This window comes from Berghia stephanieae, chromosome 3 (assembly GCF_034508935.2).
Source record: "Berghia stephanieae isolate SIO BIC M18660-M18661 chromosome 3, UCSD_Bste_1.3, whole genome shotgun sequence".
Classification (NCBI taxonomy): Eukaryota; Metazoa; Mollusca; class Gastropoda; order Nudibranchia; family Aeolidiidae; genus Berghia; species Berghia stephanieae.
This window is the reverse complement of record NC_088362.1, coordinates 99,579,930-99,597,554: the sequence shown is the minus strand read 5'-3', so window position 1 is coordinate 99,597,554 and position 17,625 is coordinate 99,579,930. Positions and strand designations below refer to the sequence as shown.

At 35.5% G+C, this 17,625-nt stretch overlaps 1 protein-coding gene across 1 annotated transcript in view; it reads left to right on the top strand.

Moving 5' to 3' along the window:
• The window catches only part of LOC144968970 (uncharacterized), an 86,681-nt gene extending 69,532 nt beyond the window's left edge, over positions 1–17,149 (top strand). The window contains exons 3-8 of the mRNA XM_078907873.1: positions 4,058–4,153; positions 4,867–5,038; positions 11,762–11,908; positions 12,336–12,412; positions 13,088–13,266; positions 13,762–17,149. Coding sequence (XP_078763999.1) covers positions 4,058–4,153; positions 4,867–5,038; positions 11,762–11,908; positions 12,336–12,412; positions 13,088–13,266; positions 13,762–15,560 — 2,470 coding nt within the window. The 3' untranslated portion in view covers positions 15,561–17,149. The remainder of the gene's footprint in view (positions 1–4,057; positions 4,154–4,866; positions 5,039–11,761; positions 11,909–12,335; positions 12,413–13,087; positions 13,267–13,761) is intronic.
• The last annotated feature ends 476 nt before the right edge of the window (positions 17,150–17,625 follow it).

Sequence of the window (17,625 nt, the reverse complement as noted above, 5' to 3'; positions counted from 1 at the left end):
AGTTAATCTAATGAACTGAAAAACAAAACAAAACAAAACAAACCCCAGTGATTGCAGCACACGTTGTTATTATGAAGGTTGAAAATTATAAAGTCTCACATGAAATTATATTTTAGGAGGAAACACCTTGCTATGAAGTAACTAATTATAACGGTTTTTTGGGGGGTTTTTTTTTAATATAAAAAAAAAAAGTTTGTGCGATTCCAAAAGTGGCGATGATAATCTTCTGATATAGATATTATGGAGAGAAAGATAAAGTGTGTAAATTTGACTCATATGTAAGGAAGAACACAAAAGATATTATTTATTATGAGATAAACGTTTCCTGACCAAATTGAAATGAGAGAGAAAATAACTATTTCATCAGAGTCACAGAGTCTACTACTACTACTGTAACTTTCCCACAGTCATTTATAATAGTATTTCATTGTTACTATAATCTTCTCAATGAATAAACAATGAATGACTTCAGCGTTCTTTTGAGAGTGAAATCACATGACCTTGGTACTGAAACCACGATAGCGTGATCAGGATAGCCACGAGATAGCCTTCATTCATCATAGAAGTCAATCGATACATTAATTAAGTGACCTACTTACTTCCATTGTTGGAGGTCAGATCCGCCCTAATTTTTAAATAAAACGTGGAGTGCAAAGTTGGTATGTATGTAGACTTCAGAGCGTTGATCCGTGGATCTTGAAAATTTGTGACTTCAGGGACCCCTTGTAAAGCGCTTGGAGCACGTTTAGTGGATATTGCGCTATCTATATAAAAGCTCAATTTAAAAAATTTTTTTTTACAAATGTTACAAACAAAGCAGCCTGTTCACATTTATAAAGAAACATCTAATCAATGGACAGCATCAAATCATAAATTACGATCATCGTTAATTCTGTTGGACGAAAACCCGAATATAAATCGCTTCCATTGCATTCGGCTATCAAACCTCCGTAGCTGCTCCAGCCCGATCCTTTCCTCTGTTGCTTCTAGTCCCTCCTATCAGTCGTTACATTACAGAGATAACAAACACTTACCCCTGATAGACAGGTGGAAACCCGTGTTAAATGACAGCTTACAGAAATTACCTCAACACCCTTAAATCCCGATATACGCCACCACCTATATAGTGCTCACTTGTTCCATCTACACATTGGATAACATTACAGATTATATATTTTAGACAGCGTGTAATGCCTCTACTAGACTTTAATTTGTATTTTTTTTAAAAATGTATTTTAAAGAGATGATCTTGAAAAGTATTTTAGCAATAATTGGGTTAAATGAGTTTGAAGACAAAGTATTCGTACGTACTTTGTGATACATTAGATTCTTGTTCAAAAAGAAGCTAGGTACTGAAAAATATGGATATTACAATGTATCTATAATGATACCGCTACACAACTGCTGGGATTATCTCATTATTATAACGGTTAAGCCAGAAAATTCTTACTTTGCGAAGTCTGATGAAGTTTTAATAAATAATGATCATGAATTCTTTTGATTTTAAAACTGCTTTTGGGCTGAAACTTGACCCTTTGTAAAACGCTCTGAGCACATTTAATGGATATTGCCCTGGATGAAAGCTCGTGTTATGTTCCTTTTTATTTTTTATTTTTTATTTATTTTTTGTGTGTGAAAGGCTAGGGGGTGTTTAGAAATATTTTTTTCTTGAAGTTTAAAACACACGAGTTGTTAGTAAGATTTGCACTCACTTATTGTCGCCTAAACATGGAGTTTATTTCCAAAATTTTCCTTTTTCTTTGGATTTGTCAATTTAAAAAATAACAGCAACCCACAAGTCAGTGGTGTTTTTCTTTTTAATTTTTAGGCTGGTCATTCACTCCAGTGACCATTCTCGATTCCCCAGAGTAGTCCGTGGGCAAACAAAAGGCTGACCGTAGCAGACACGCAATGGACTTAACTGGAGGTGACACTTTGTCCATTTTCACCACTTAGCACCCGTAGACCAAAAGATAACGACGAAGTCTCACTCTCCCATTTAACTCTCTTGGAATCAGTGTCAGAAAACCGCTGAATAGGGAACAGTATTGTCCGGTGTATTCGTTTTCAGTTTGGCATCAAAATTGAGGTTTTAAAAAAAATAATGTAATTTTCATATCTGTAATATAAGCTTGGTATTATAGGGAATGCGATTAGCGGAAAAGTAGCGTCCCTTGATTGGACGTCACCCAAAGTCTGTGACGTCACCGGCGGAAAAGTTATTAGAGAGAGAACGTCATGTTGGTTGTTCGCATGGTCTCTCGTCCAACAAACCTGAATATGATTGAGAGTTTAGTTATTTGTGGGGGATTGTAATTAATGACAATGATGTCTTATTTTCGATATACCGAATTCTCCATTTCGAATCCCGCCTGACAAGAGTGCTTAATATATTAGTGACATAGTATTTATGTGGACTAAGCTGGCAGAGTGCGAAAATTGTGAGGTGGTCAGGAGGAGCCATGAGAACACGTTGGAGACGGGACTCATGTTCTCCGTCAAAATACTTTTTTTTTTCATTTTGCCCAGAAATTTTCTTCTATTCAGATCTCTCCTAGAACGTGTGAAAAAGTCTCAAAACCAAACAAAAAAAAAATAAAATACTTAGGTAAACGAAACAAAACGAAAACAAAATACAAACAAACAAAAACAACCCCCCTTCCCCTCCAAAACACAAACTCAAACACCCCACCAACCCACAAAAAAAAAAACAAACAAACACAAAAGACAAAAAGAAAAATACTCACCCAAAAAAAAATTAAAGACCCTAACAAAACAAAAAATTAACTTTTTTTGAAAGTATCTAACAATTTATGGCAAACTAAAACTTTTTTGTTAGAGAATAAGGAGATTAGGTCATTCTTTATAGATGTTTTCCCTTTCAAGAATGGGTATGGATAGAAATTGTTGTAGCTTTTAGGCAATGTCTGAAGCATGTCAAGTTAAATTCAACTTGATAATGTAGTATATGAATAACCCCGTTTGTGTAAGAGAGAGAGAGAGAGAGATGATAGATGATGAATGAGACAGGATAGGGAAGAAGAGATAGAGAGGATAGAGAGAAGAGAGATGAGAGAGTAGAGAGAGAGAGATAGAGAGAAGATAGATAGATGAGAAGATATGGAGAAGAGATAGAGAGAGAGAAAATAGAGAGAGAGAATAGAGAGAGAGATAGAGAGAGAGATAGAAGAGAGAGATAGAGAGAGATGAGAGAGATGAGAGAGATAGAGAGAGATAGAGAGAGATAGATAGAGAGAGATAGATAGATAGAGAGAGATAGAGAGAGAGAGATAGAGAGAGAGATAGAGAGAGAGATAGAGAGAGAGAGATAGATAGATAGATAGATAGAGAGAGAGAGAGAGAGAGAGAGAGAGAGAGAGAGACTTCTTGAAGCCAAAGCGTGTAAAGTGAATACTGTGGCGTATCTGGTGTTGGCTTCATTGAGGCTACTTTTGGAACACCATTAGACTTAATATTATTATCTGATAAAATGGCTTGATGGCGTGAAGATAAACATTGTGTAAAAGACTCACATTTCTGGTGAGACGCTGTGTGATTTGTATATTTAGTAGCCACAGTCATATGAATGGAAAGGCCCGCGGTTTAAAACCTCACGAATGAGTTGATTTTAAAATAAAAAAAGGAAAAATATGTACCGCCCCCCCCCCGAAACCAAAAAAAAAAAAAAGAAAAGAAAAATAACAAAGAAAAAAAAAACACAAAAAAACCCCGACCCCCCCCCCCCCCTCCCCCACAAAAGACATCAAAAAACAAAACAAACACAGAAAAAAAACCCCAAACAAAAAGCGAAAAACAAAAACAAAACAAAACACAAGAATGTTTGAATTTCCAACTTTCTATTCCTGTCCTTTATTGTAGCGGTGTCAGTCATGTCTCTGTCACTCGAAAATTACATTTTGTAATTTTCTTGTGTTCAAATCACTGTCAATTATTATAAAAATTAAATTTAATGTAGAGATAGATAGATAGTAAGCAATGATAAAAATTCAACCAAAGTTTAATTTTAATTTTTCTTCTTCCTCCCCTTTCTTTCCAGACGAATCTTCCCAGCCTACAAAGTCCGATTGTCCGGTCTGGACAAAAAGTCCAAATATTTCCTGGTACTGGACATCATGGCGGTGGATGACTGCAGGTGAGAATTCCAGTTTTAAACGTTCTTCGTATTTATTATCGATAATACTTCCCTTTAATCTCACACAGACACTGATCGAAACAATACAGGATATTTTATGGATTCCTAATATTACGAATATATCTTTAAGTCAATTACGTTTATAGTAAAAAGTAAATTTAAAACAAAACAACAAAATAATGCTTTAAAGACAAAAGAAAAAAATGACAAAGAAACAAATATACAAAAATACATAAATAGATAATATTATATCCCCTCACCCCAAAAAAAAAAAAAAAAAAAAAAAAAAAAAAAAAAACAAAACAAAAAACAACCCCACAACAAGACAAAACAATATAAAAAAAATAATGCTGAAAACTTATATAGAGCTAAAACCCAAGGCACAGACTAAGCGCTAAATACAAATACTTGCTGAAACAATCATTACAACAAACACTCACACACAACCTACTCACCACACAATTATGTAAGTTACAGCGTCAGTACCGTTCTCTCCTTCCGGTTTAAATCCAATTATCGCATAATACGCATTCTTCATTCGCTTTTACATTTAGTTTTAAAGTAAAGAGAACCTGCAAATAGATAAACAAAAATCATAAAACAAAAAAAACAAAACAAGAACACATTTTTGATAATTCTCTCAATTCTCTCTTTTCTCTCAATTCTCTCTTTTCTCTCAATTCTCTCCATTCCAACTTGGATCGGATGACCAGGTACAAATTCCACAACGGCAAGTGGACAGTGGCCGGTAAAGCTGACCCCGAGATGCCCAGACGGTGCTACATCCACCCAGACTCACCATGCACTGGAGAGCAGTGGATGCAGAAAGTGGTCAGTTTTCATAAACTCAAACTGACCAACAACATCTCGGACAAAAACGGATATGTAAGTAGATTTTGTTATCACGCGCTCGTTCAGTAAAAAAAAAACAAAAAAAAACAAAACAAAAAAAAAAAAAAACAAACAAACACACACATAAAAAAACGAGACTACTTATTATATAGCGCAATATCCACTAAATATGCTCAAAGCGCTGCAAGGGTACAAAGCCAACAGAAACACTCGCACGAAACACAACCCCCCCCCCCCATGCATGGCGATATTACAATTTGTTACAATAGACAAAGACAACGCTGTTTTAGGCCAGGTCAGGTAATCATTTTACACCCGGGTATGGTGAGGTAATGTGAGTAAAGAGCCTTTTTCCAATGACTCGAACCCAGGACCTTCCGATTCGATCGCGGGTGTCATGCTACAAGACGACATAGCCTCACATTCATTCAATCTATCAATAAGTCAATCAATCAATCTATCCATCAGTCAATCAATCAATCAGTCAATCAATCAATCTATCAATCAGTCAATCTATCCATCAGTCAATCAATCTATCTATCAATCTATCAATCAGTCAATCAATCAATCAATCAATCAATCAATACGTCAGTCAATCATCCAATAAATACATTAGTCAAACAATCTTAGGCTGATTTTACCTATTACCGCGTCAAAAAAGTTATTTAAAAAATAGGTATATTGTTTAGAGGCAGATAAGAATTTAAAGTTTATTTACTTTTCGGCTTTCGCCAATAATTCACAAAAATTTGATGACAACATAATTCATAATATGAAAGAGACCAGATGGCTCACATTCTTTTTGGGATTTTTTTTCATTGGCCGAGCAATGTGATGGACACTTTTGCCAATTTCCACATGGAAGGAAACAATAGAACACGCCTAATACTTGACAATGCCCGCCAGCCTCGAAACGTGTCACACGAATTGCTCTTTTTATTATTATTAATGTTTTTATATAACACGCGTTTCATTCTAAATTGATCCCGTCGGTGCTACAAATGCCACTCAAAATCCGGCTTTATCTCTATGAAATTATATATATATATATATATATATATATATATATATATATATATATATATATATATATTATTTATTATTATTTTTTTTTTTTTTTTATTTTTTTTTTTTTTTTGGTGAGACAAAATAATGCAAGATCCATACAGATTAACGCCTTAACTGTTATTATGAAGCCCGTCATGTTTTAAACCAATCTCGTTAATCCTCGTGAGTTATATCAGATTGCAATGATAGATATATTACATTTTGTTAATCTCACTATAATAGAGTGTCACATTTTGGCCACATGGTGGTCTCTCACATTCATAATATCCGGCCAAACACATAAATATTTATTTCAATGTTGGCCAGAAAATTATTTATTTCAAATATCGACCTATTTATCTAGATGATTCCCAACTTGTCAATGTCTCAAACGTGAGATTTATAAGAGGTCTCTTGGCGGGTGGTTGGATGGGAGCATCACCCTTGAATCATATACCTATGATGTTCGCATGGGTGTACGATCCGATAGTGATGTCGTTTCTTCTTCTCTTTACTAGCCTATCCTGCTTCTTTGGTTTGTGATTGTATCTTTGACAGGGGATATTTTTTTTTTTCTGTAAATCTTCTGCCTGTTTGTTCTTGGTTATTTATAATTTAGCTTATGATGTCTTTAGGTTATGATTTTGATTTACATTTGTACTATTTTTGTTAGATTGCTTGTTTTTTTTGTTTCAGCGGTCTCTCATATAACCTCAATTGTGTTGGAAGAGACCTAAAGCAACAAACAAACAAAAATATAAGAGGTCTTAGGTTTGATACTTTTTGACAGGTTGATTGTTATCTTCATTTTGACCTTTTGACCTTTTGCCTATTTTATAGTTAAAATCTTCTGGCTAAATAAAGAAATGCGTTCTGTTGCAGTATGGTTGAATTTTACAATAGAGATTATAATGTAAAACACCCTAGCCTGACTGTGATGCCGTCTCCATCGATTGACTATCACGAATTAATTTGTAATCAAAGACGTTACCTATATATACCTATATATAATTTGTATGAGTGCGAATGTCTTTGATTAAATTAATCTATGTTATGCGCCCAGAGCCCTCCTGATTAAGGGATGTTTGGCGCACTATAAATCTATACCATTATTATTATTATTATTATTATTATTATTACACATTTATTCGTGATAGTCATATATATATATATATATATATATATATATATATATATATATTATATATATATATATATATATATATATATATATATATATTAAAAAACAAAAGTAATCCATATATAGATACATATAATAATATGAACCTTTAAATAGCGCATATCCGTGGATTTACCATGTTCAATGCGCTTCACAATGTTTCAAAGTCCCTTGCTTATATTCAATGTCAATTTTATAAACTGGAAATGACACATATTATTTATTATGACAACAACAACGATAATAACAACAATACAAAGCAAACAAACAAAAATAAGCTAAAATAAAAACAAAACAGAAAGGCAACAAAACAATTTAAAAAAAAAAAAAAATAAGCACATAATAACAACTCCCCCCCCCCCCTTCCCCCCCCCCCCCCCAAAAAAAAACAACAACAAAAAACCCACGATGAAAATGGACAATTGTAAAGAATAGAGTTTATATATTTTTAATGTGGCGTTTTTACCACCTTGTACTTCATTTAAAAAGTGATAAAAAGCACATTTAACATGGTGTATTTCAAATGAACAGTTTATTTCTCTCTCACGAAACCGTCAATAAAATAACAGCATAATGAATTATGGTAGCTTAATGCTCGGCTGCCATTTTAGGAAAACAAAACAAAACAAAGAAAACAAATCAACAAAATGAAAAGAATAATAAGAGAAAAACAAAACAAAACAAAACCAAACCGAGTCTATATAATTTGACCCATTTGCACCGTGGAATAGTTTATGGTTAATCCAGGGACTTTTCGCTGTGGGAATTGTTTTCTTCTCTGTGTTCTAATTTAATCATTGATCATTGTCATGTCGCCATGTTTAAATTCTCATGTCTGAATGAGAGCTCACACTCACAGTCTTTTTGCCATGTTCATTGCCATCGTGCGTCGTTGTCAGTTAATAGACGACATGATAATAATATATTTATTTGTATGACACTTGTTTCGCAAACCGTAGGTACCGGGTTCAACTCCTGAATAGATAATTAAGACCAGGCAAAATGCTCTTTGATCCATTTTCTCGTTATACTAGAGTATACCGCTCACCTTGCTTGTAACAGCTTTGTCTCTGTCACAAAATTAACAAAAAAACCCAATCGTGCCTTAACATGCATCATGCTTCGATCTAGGTAAATGATACTGCTGACTTGGATACTCAAAAGTGCTTTGAGCACACAAATTTCATGCATATTATATCTATTTGCTTTATATAAAAGCTCACTTTAAAAAGAAATCATATCGATATTGACTTGCTGACTTGGGACCCCTTGTAAAGTGCTTTGAGCATATAAATAGTATGCCTATTGCACTGTATATGTATATGTATATATATATATATATATATTATATATAATAAAAGTTCACTTTTTTTTAAATCATATTATCGATATAGATTTTATAAAGTAAGTTTTTTTTTTGTTTTGTTTTTTTGTTGTTTTTTTTTTTTTTTGTTGGTGAAAATGAAAACTAAAAGTGCTTAGCCATTGAGTAACGAATGGATGTCACGTTTATGAATGGAATAAAAATACACAATAGCCCCAAAAGTCACGCTCTGACGCTGGGATTAGAATGCAATGCTAAAAACACAACATGCAACTTGCAGGCGGTTCCACGATCATAACAATACACAATAATGATAATAATAATAATAATATTGTTAATGCTAATATTATTATTAATTATGATGAAGTCATTAATGTCGATGTTTATCACTCTTAGGCAACATAATGTTGAATATTAATGTGCTATGATGATAGTTGTATAATGCGTCTAGTTGAGCGTGAATATATTATTGAAGTCAGACATTTGAACAAAACTAAATATGGATACATTGTTAAATGATATACTGCTTCAAGGCTATCAATGTCACCGATCAATGCATGTTCCTGTGTTTTTTTTGTTACCGGCCGTGTGTGTTACTGACACGCTTTTGGGTTGTTATTTATGTAGATTGTATTGATATGCCCCAAGGATGAACTTCTAAAAAACAAAAAAAAAAAAAAAAATACAAAACAAAACAAAAAAGCAGCTAGAAAGCGATATCCACTAAGTATTACGCTCAGAGCGCTTTGCAATGGATCCCTGACAAACGTAATAATATATTATAGAACGAGACATTACGCCTGTTAGGCGATATTGCATTTATTTCCCCTGACAGAGACAACATTTTACACCTGAGTACGGTGAGAGAATGTGAGTAAAGAGCCTTTTCCAAGGACTCAATTATGCTCTGAGCGATGCTCGAACCCAGCACCTTCCGATCCGAAAGCGAGTGAGTGTACAAGACCACATAGCCGCAAAGTGTAATCTAAGCAATCTAGTTTGGTGGTTGGGGGGGGGGGGGTACAGTTAGTGGTATTGTTTTATTTATTTATTTATTTATTTATTTTTAAAATCTATTTATTCATTCATGTTTTTGAGTTCAAACTCACTCACTCACTCTATCCCATGACCGGTTGGTCGTCGGGGGGACTCTCGGGATGCAGACTTCACGATTCGACGCCACTCATCACGGTCTTGGGCCTTCCTCATATTAGATTGTTCCACGTCAATCCTGTCCAATATTTAATGTTATCCCGAGTTCAAACAACAATGTAGGTTATTATCTGCTAGAAGACAAACTACAAAACTGGCAGAAAGCTGATTACGAGCATATAACAACCAAACAACCAAAACTATTCAAGATGTCAAATTCCGCACTCTATGACACTCCTCTACTTACGCCTCTGCTCACAGTCCGAGCTTTCCGCATAACATACACGTACTCACGTCTGCTGCACTTCCCTGCTGCTCGATCACAGCGTCAAATTGGTCGCTTTACTTTCGGCCGTGTCCACGTTATATGAGTATCTATTATTACTTACTTAGTCGTGGAATACACTCACACGCCTGGCGCCGCGAGGCTCACCGCCTGCCAGGTATGACTATGCTATGCACGCGCGCGTGAGTCGTATCGTGGCAGTCTTTTGTAATCATATTATTGTAAGTTACTCGTTCGTGCATTTATTGTACGTGAGTAGCAGGTCGAAAAAGAATGTCCGCGAATGTGAGTGGAATGAGGTGTCAAATCACGAAGATGGGTTGGTGGTGCCGTGTGAAACGGGACCACGGCGGTGTTGGAGTGACTTAAAGATAGGTAGAGAGAGAGAGAGATAGAGAGAGAGAGAGAGAGAGAGAGAGAGAGAGAGAGAGAGAGAGAGAGAGAGAGAGAGAGAGAGGAGTGATTAGTTATATTTTTTTGGCATGGCAATATGCATGTCCAACGGGAAAGGAGAAAAAATATGGCACGTCGCCGCCACTGATAGTAATAATAATAAAATCATAATGTCGTGTGTAGGATGAGGTGGTGAAGATTTCGATAATGGACTGAGATGGAGCACGCTTTTAGTCAGAGATACCGTGCTGGATTCTTTGGTTTGGTTTCGCTTTGTTTTTTTTGTTGTTTTTATTTTATTTTATTTTTTGTTTTTTTTTCTTCCTTTCCGTCTTAATACTTTTACTGGTATAATGATGATGTTGATATAATGATGATGATGATGACGATGATGTTGATAGACGAAGAATATCTATACACTTATTGGCATCAGCCTCAACTTTGTTATTGTTTGAATTATGAAAATAACCCACCATGAATGAAGGAACGGTTAATTCATTCGCAGTGGCATCTATCTATACAGTAGACTCTTGTTAATTCTTCATTCCAAATCCGATAATTCCAGTCAGTGGTGGTGCAATCAGGGCAATGCATCCATTCACTTGTCCATCTTTCCACCACAGGGATCTAATTTCTAAGAGGGTATTATGTCCACGTAACGGGACTGGGGAGAAATGGGTACGGAATCGGGCGAAAACGTGAGGGAATGTCAAAATCAGTGGCGTTTCGTCACTGGGGGCTGGTTGGGCAAAGTGTGATGCACCGTGTGGCAAGGTTTGCTCGGAATGCGATTATCCAATTTCTATGGGTGAAATGGTTGAAATTTGTTGTTATTATTCCTTTCTATCTTTTTCTTTTCACACAAAGCTTTGGAAGTTTAAGCAAATAAAACATCACTAGAGCATTGAAAAGGAAGTGAGAGAGAGAGAGAGAGAGAGAGAGAGAGAGAGGGGGGGGGGAGTAATGAGATCTGAAAAGCTAGGACCCCACAAAAGCAGTTATATTATTTGGGCCAGATTAAATCATGATCTGAAAAATGTTGATTGTTTGATTCATTGATTGCTTTTAGTTCTGTGATTAAATAACTCTATATTGTTTATTTATGAAATCTTATATTTTTTTTCACTTTCTTTACTTCACCCACGCATCCATATCGACCACCACCAACAACAGCATTATTGCCTCAAAACAAAACAAAACACAAACATTAAAAAAACAAAAACAAACAAAAACAACTGATTTGGATCTGAACCAAAAATACACACCACTTTTTCTGAGATTATTCTTAAAAGGCAATTAATAACGTTTATACCAACTATTCTTCACATATTGTTGTTATCAATGTTCTCAATCACACATTTCCTTCACCCACAGCAAATCCTCAACTCGATGCACAAGTACCAGCCTCGGTTCCACATAATCCGAACATCGGATTACATGAGGCTTGCCATCGCCCCCCGTGCAACGGTCGTTTTCAACGAGACACAGTTTATCGCCGTCACAGCTTACCAGAATGAGCAGGTACGAGTTTTTTTTTACCAGTTAACCGCCGTATTCTGAAAAAAAAAACAAACCCAAAACAAGCCCAAAATATAAATAAATAATTTAAAAAAAGAACAAACAAAAAAAAAAAAAAAAAAAAAACAAAAAAAACAACAACTTGTTTTGAAAATTTTCGTCAGAAAAATGAAGGTCGAGTTCCCTGGTCACATTTTTAAACACGAGTTAACTGGTTAAAAGAATCATTTAAAAAATATAAATTATAATGTATAACGTTTGTCAAAGACCAAACTTATGTAATTTGAGCTTAATGTGATTCTAATAATTGAAGTGTTTGAAAAAAAAAATTGTGTTGTAACTTCATAATGTATTAATTTTATGTAAATAATATGTTAGTGAATGGTCGTATCTAAAGGTAACATATTTCTCTCTTTTTCTCTCATTGTAGATAACAAAGTTGAAAATTGACAATAATCCTTTTGCCAAAGGATTCAGAGAAAATGGCGGCGGTAGAAGCAACAAAATGTAAGTATTGGACTTTATTCTTATTTCTAAATTGTAACAGTGCCATCCTTTTATTTCTCATTCGTCGTCATTGTCCCTCTCATCGTGTTTTATCGATTAGGTGGAAACCCGAAACGTTCTTTTTTAACTAAATGGAAGCTTTTATTCTATATTTTTAAATATTACAATTTATCTTCCATTTTCTATTGAATGATAAAGATAAAAACTACAAGTGTCATCAGATAAATATATTCAAAGCGCATCGATATTTTCGTTCAATTCATTGTCGACCTAGATTGTTAGATGGTCATCTCAGTTCGATATTTACTCAACACTTTAGTAAATTGACACAGTCAGAATCTTGCAGATAGTTTTTAGTTTCAAAATACCGACTGTAACAACTGTTTGCATTTTTAGAAAAGATTAAAATGGTGATACGTTTCACTAAATCACATGATGACTGAAAACTTTTAGAATATTTTGAAAATCGACTCACAAAGATTATAGAATCACAATGGTATTTCGTCTTAACATTTTTTTTTTGTCTTTTAACATTTTTATTTTTATTTTGAGACAATTGGTTTATATACCCACGGGGCAGCATAGAGTCATAAAGATTTTCTCTTGATGCACGCCATCTGACCGATTGTTAATTTATTGTATTGACCCTAAACGATTTTCTGATGGTTCTTACAGAACTAAAAAACCCATGGATCCAGACAGTTCTCACTCTTCCCTCCCTCACGATGGTCATACGTCATCTAACAGTGACGACGAGGATGAGGACGATAATGTTGAGATTTGTGTCGATGACGACGATCAGCGTTCTGTGGAAGGAGGCATTGTTAGTGAACACGAGGAAGAACACACTATCGGTAGGTTGCACATGATTTTATGAATCCTGCATCGTCAAAAATTATAGTGCTTAACCTAATCATTGCCTTAAAGATGGCATCCATTTTTGCTTTAGTCTTTTTGAACAATCTATAGTGAGCAAGAAGATTGATTGAATATTATTTATGGCCTACTGAGGGAATACGTGAAGCATTATGAAACTAATTGAAAATGGAGCAAGTAGCCTTAGATTTTATGGTGTGATCAACGATTTCATACCATTGCCAGATTTAGGTGCACTCAAAGATGCTTCAAGAATCATATTATGACTCAATCACCTATGTGATTTCCACGATTTTATTTTTTTTCCAAATTATAAAAAAAAAATGTTTCACTTTTGAAATATACAGACATGAAAGCTGGGAATTCAGTACTTTACATTTTATTGTTATTTGACTTATGGTCATTATGATGTATTTATTCCAGTCACAAAGTAAATTGCATCTATTTATCACATTTATCACATCTATTTTCAGACAAAAATGTGAATAGCCCCCATTCTCAAGAGCATGACGTAAGCACTTCTGTTATTCCGCCAGACTCCAACACACGCAGGTCATCCACCCCGATTCCAAATTCAGGTCGCGATGCTGAAAATGAAAAACAATTTGAACAGATGAAAGATTCAACTCGTAAAGAGGAAACACCTACGCAATCACCACCGTCGTCGTCATCAGCTTTCAATCTATCTCCATCCAAACGTTCAACCTCATTATCACCTTCGCCATCTTGTGAAAATAATAATGCGTTATTGTCCCCTTCTAAAACGACACAAAACAATTATACAAGCAGTTCCAAGCCAGTGCTTAAGCACAGTGCAGAAAGTCTAATTGCCAAACCATCGGATTTAAAATACAGACGGCATGAAGAAAATGGATTTAGCAGCCGAGACCGCAGTCGCAGTCCTCACACCAGAAACAGCTCAGCTGCTCACCATCATCACAATCATCATCGTACTTCAGTTTCCAGTGACACCGAGGAAGACACTTTATCCAGACACGGCAGTTCTTCCTCAGCCCATGGAGAGGATACTAAAAATCCTCACAGAGAAGACACAAATGCAAATTCCCCATACCGTAAAGAACATTCTTCCTACTCTAGGCATGCTCTTCGTTCACCAGATGGTTATGCAGCCGATTCCGAATCTGAACTTCACCAGCATCAGCAACAACAACAGCAGCATCAGCAACAAAGTCCTCGGTCGCTCCACCACAGCCACCACCATCACCACCACCAATCTAATCAACATCTCCATCATCATCATCACCATCTTTCCTCGCGTTTTCAGGAGAACAGGAACAATCCTACAGCTATGTCATTCGAGGAGCATCATCAACGCCTCAAACAACAAAACCAGCTCCATCAACACCTTCTTCACTTAGAGTCCGAAAAACGAGAACGAGACGTTTTCGAGAAGGAGAATCGTTACCTTCAAGAACAAAAACTGTTAGCTAAGGATTCAAGATGCCCTCCTAACGTAACAGTTTGCCCCCGTTCACCAATGACTCATTCACTGTTCCCTATGTATCATCCCAATTTATTCGGAACGGCAAACTCAGCTTTCCACCACCCGATGGCTTCTCTTTACATCAACACCGCTGCCGCAGCAGCCGCAGCAGCAGCAGCTTCAGGTCATCCTCATCTTCTTCCACACTCAATACATTCATCATCAGTCTCATCATCAGCATCGTTATCACCATCGTCATCTAATCATAATTTATCCTCCACAACAACCCCACCCAGCACCTCCCCATCCCATACTCAAAATAATAAACCATTACCTACATCATCGTCAATATCTAGTTCTACCGAAGTCAATTCACCACCATCATCATCAACATTATCATCTACACCATCATCATCATCAGTTCCATCAACCTCATTCCCTTCTCATCACCACTCTCACCCCCATAATTCACCCACCCTACCCGCCTCACATCCAGCCGCTAGAATACCCCCATCATCTCTCCCCCTACCTTACCCTCTCTCATTTCTACCCCGTCACATGGGAGCATCACTCGGTTCTCTAGGTCCACTTTTTCCCTCACGATCCCCTCCAAGTCGTTTCCACCCTTATGCCCCTAACCCAGTAAGTCCAGGGGCGGCGCCTCCTTCTCCCGAAGTTGGACAGTCGGAGGGGAGTTGCACTCCCAGCCCTTCGAGCTCTCCGCTCATGAAGGGATCTCCCACAAATTGTGTCATTAAACCTGTAGCTATGTCACGTGACATAGGTCTCAATCTGTCCACCAACGACTCTCGAGTCGTGCCTGTTTGACCGGACGCCAACTAATTGTGCGGCTATGTGGTCTAGTGGTATGACACTCGCTTCCGGATCGGAAGGTCCTGGGTTCAAGCCTCGCTAGACGCATAGTTGAGTCCTTGGAAAAGAATCTTTACTCACATTCTCTCACCGTACGCAGGTATAAAATGAGTACCTGGTCGTTAACAGCGTTGTCTTTGTCTGAAAAATTGTAATATCGCCTAACAGGCGGCATGTCCCGTCCTACATGTTAAATGTTGCTGTTGACCAGGGACCCCTTGTAAAGCGCTTTGAGCACATTTAGTGGATATTGCTCTATATAAAAGCTCAATTTTTTTTTTTTAAATTCCGATAATCTCGTGACAAAAAGACCTTCATCACTCAATGATTTTATTATCTTTGATTTGGGTTGGTCCGTTCCAACATCATGACAGACATTGGATTTTTGTTGAGTAAAAAAAACATGCCCTTGGACAGATGGTTGTAAAGATGACACGATAGATCCCCAAAGAATGAACAGTGAAATAATCACGTGTTAATTATAATATTTACTATGGCATTGTACGGGCGTAACCCTTCAGGGCTACTTCTTCTTCCCTTTCAATGGTAGAGTAGGTCGGCATTTAGGCCAAAGGAGCTTTCCAGGTTCTGAGTTTGATTCTCTGTGGACGAGTCTCACGAATCTTTTCTCATCATCATCATCATCATCATCATCATCATCATCATCATCATTATCATCACCATCATCATCATCATCATCATCATCATCCATAGGTATATTCTAGTGATTTGTGATTTGATTGTAAAATAATTCTTTTTTTAACTTATCTTTGCTGACAGTGACATTGATATTTCGTCATAAATATTATAAAATATATTATGGAAAGATACCAAATACCATGATGCATTAAATAAATACAATTTATTATCAACCCCTTCACAGCTGGGTCCGAGATTACTCTAATCTTATCACATAATCATTATATATATTATTATCTTAATTTAACCATACACATAACTTCAATGAAGCCCAAGTCGCATTGCTATGGCTGCTGTCTTAGTAAAACGGTCAATTCTGTGGTTATAATTAGATAAAATGATCTGAGAAATTCGATAAGGTTCAAGTAAACTCGAACCCCGCCTTGAAAAGGTTAATCGCGGAGTTAGAAATTAAATGTTGTCAATAAAAATAAAATTTCCAAAAACCAACAAAATAAGCAAATAAACCGAAGGTAATGATGGTTCTAAATTATTATATCTATTTTATTCTTGATAATATGTTTTAATAATTAAACAGTTATAGTCTAATTGTCAGATAGATTTTATGGTTATATTATTATAATATTATTATAACTGCCTTGTCAAATTGAAACTACCAACGTGTTTTAATATAAAGATATCTGTTATGATTTACAACTGCTGCGGAAACAAAAAAAATCTAAATAACAACAACAAAATATCCAAATTTGAGACAATCTGTCGAGACAACAACGCTAACGAAATGCAATTATTTGAATTATTATTTAATGGACTTGTTTTAAGTTTTAACACCTTCAACAACAAGTCGCATCGATGCCTACTGCTCTCTTGGTAAAAAAACAAAACAACAGATTTGTCTGTTGTTATATTATTATTATTATTCAGATAAAGAATGGGATGAATTTCTAGTTTGATCGTTGTTTTCCACCCAGTCCATATTATGGCTTGATTTTGGTGTTTTCCACCCAGCCTTGTTTTGTCACAAGACTGTATCGCTAAGCTACCTACCGACAACGTACATAATCCACGAATAATATAATATGATAAATTATAGAATTCGAATTTTTTTATTATTTTTTTTGTCCAATAAGGAAAGCTACATAATAAACTGAATATTCTCATAGAGGTGCTCCGTTATATTTTTTATTATTATTATATTATTATTATATTATTATTATTATTATTATTATTATTATTATTATTATATTATTATTATTATTATTATTATTATTATTATTATTATTATGAATTCGTCATTAATTATGGAATTTCTTTCTACATGTTGCTGTATAAGATCTACTCAATTTTAAAATATGGCTAT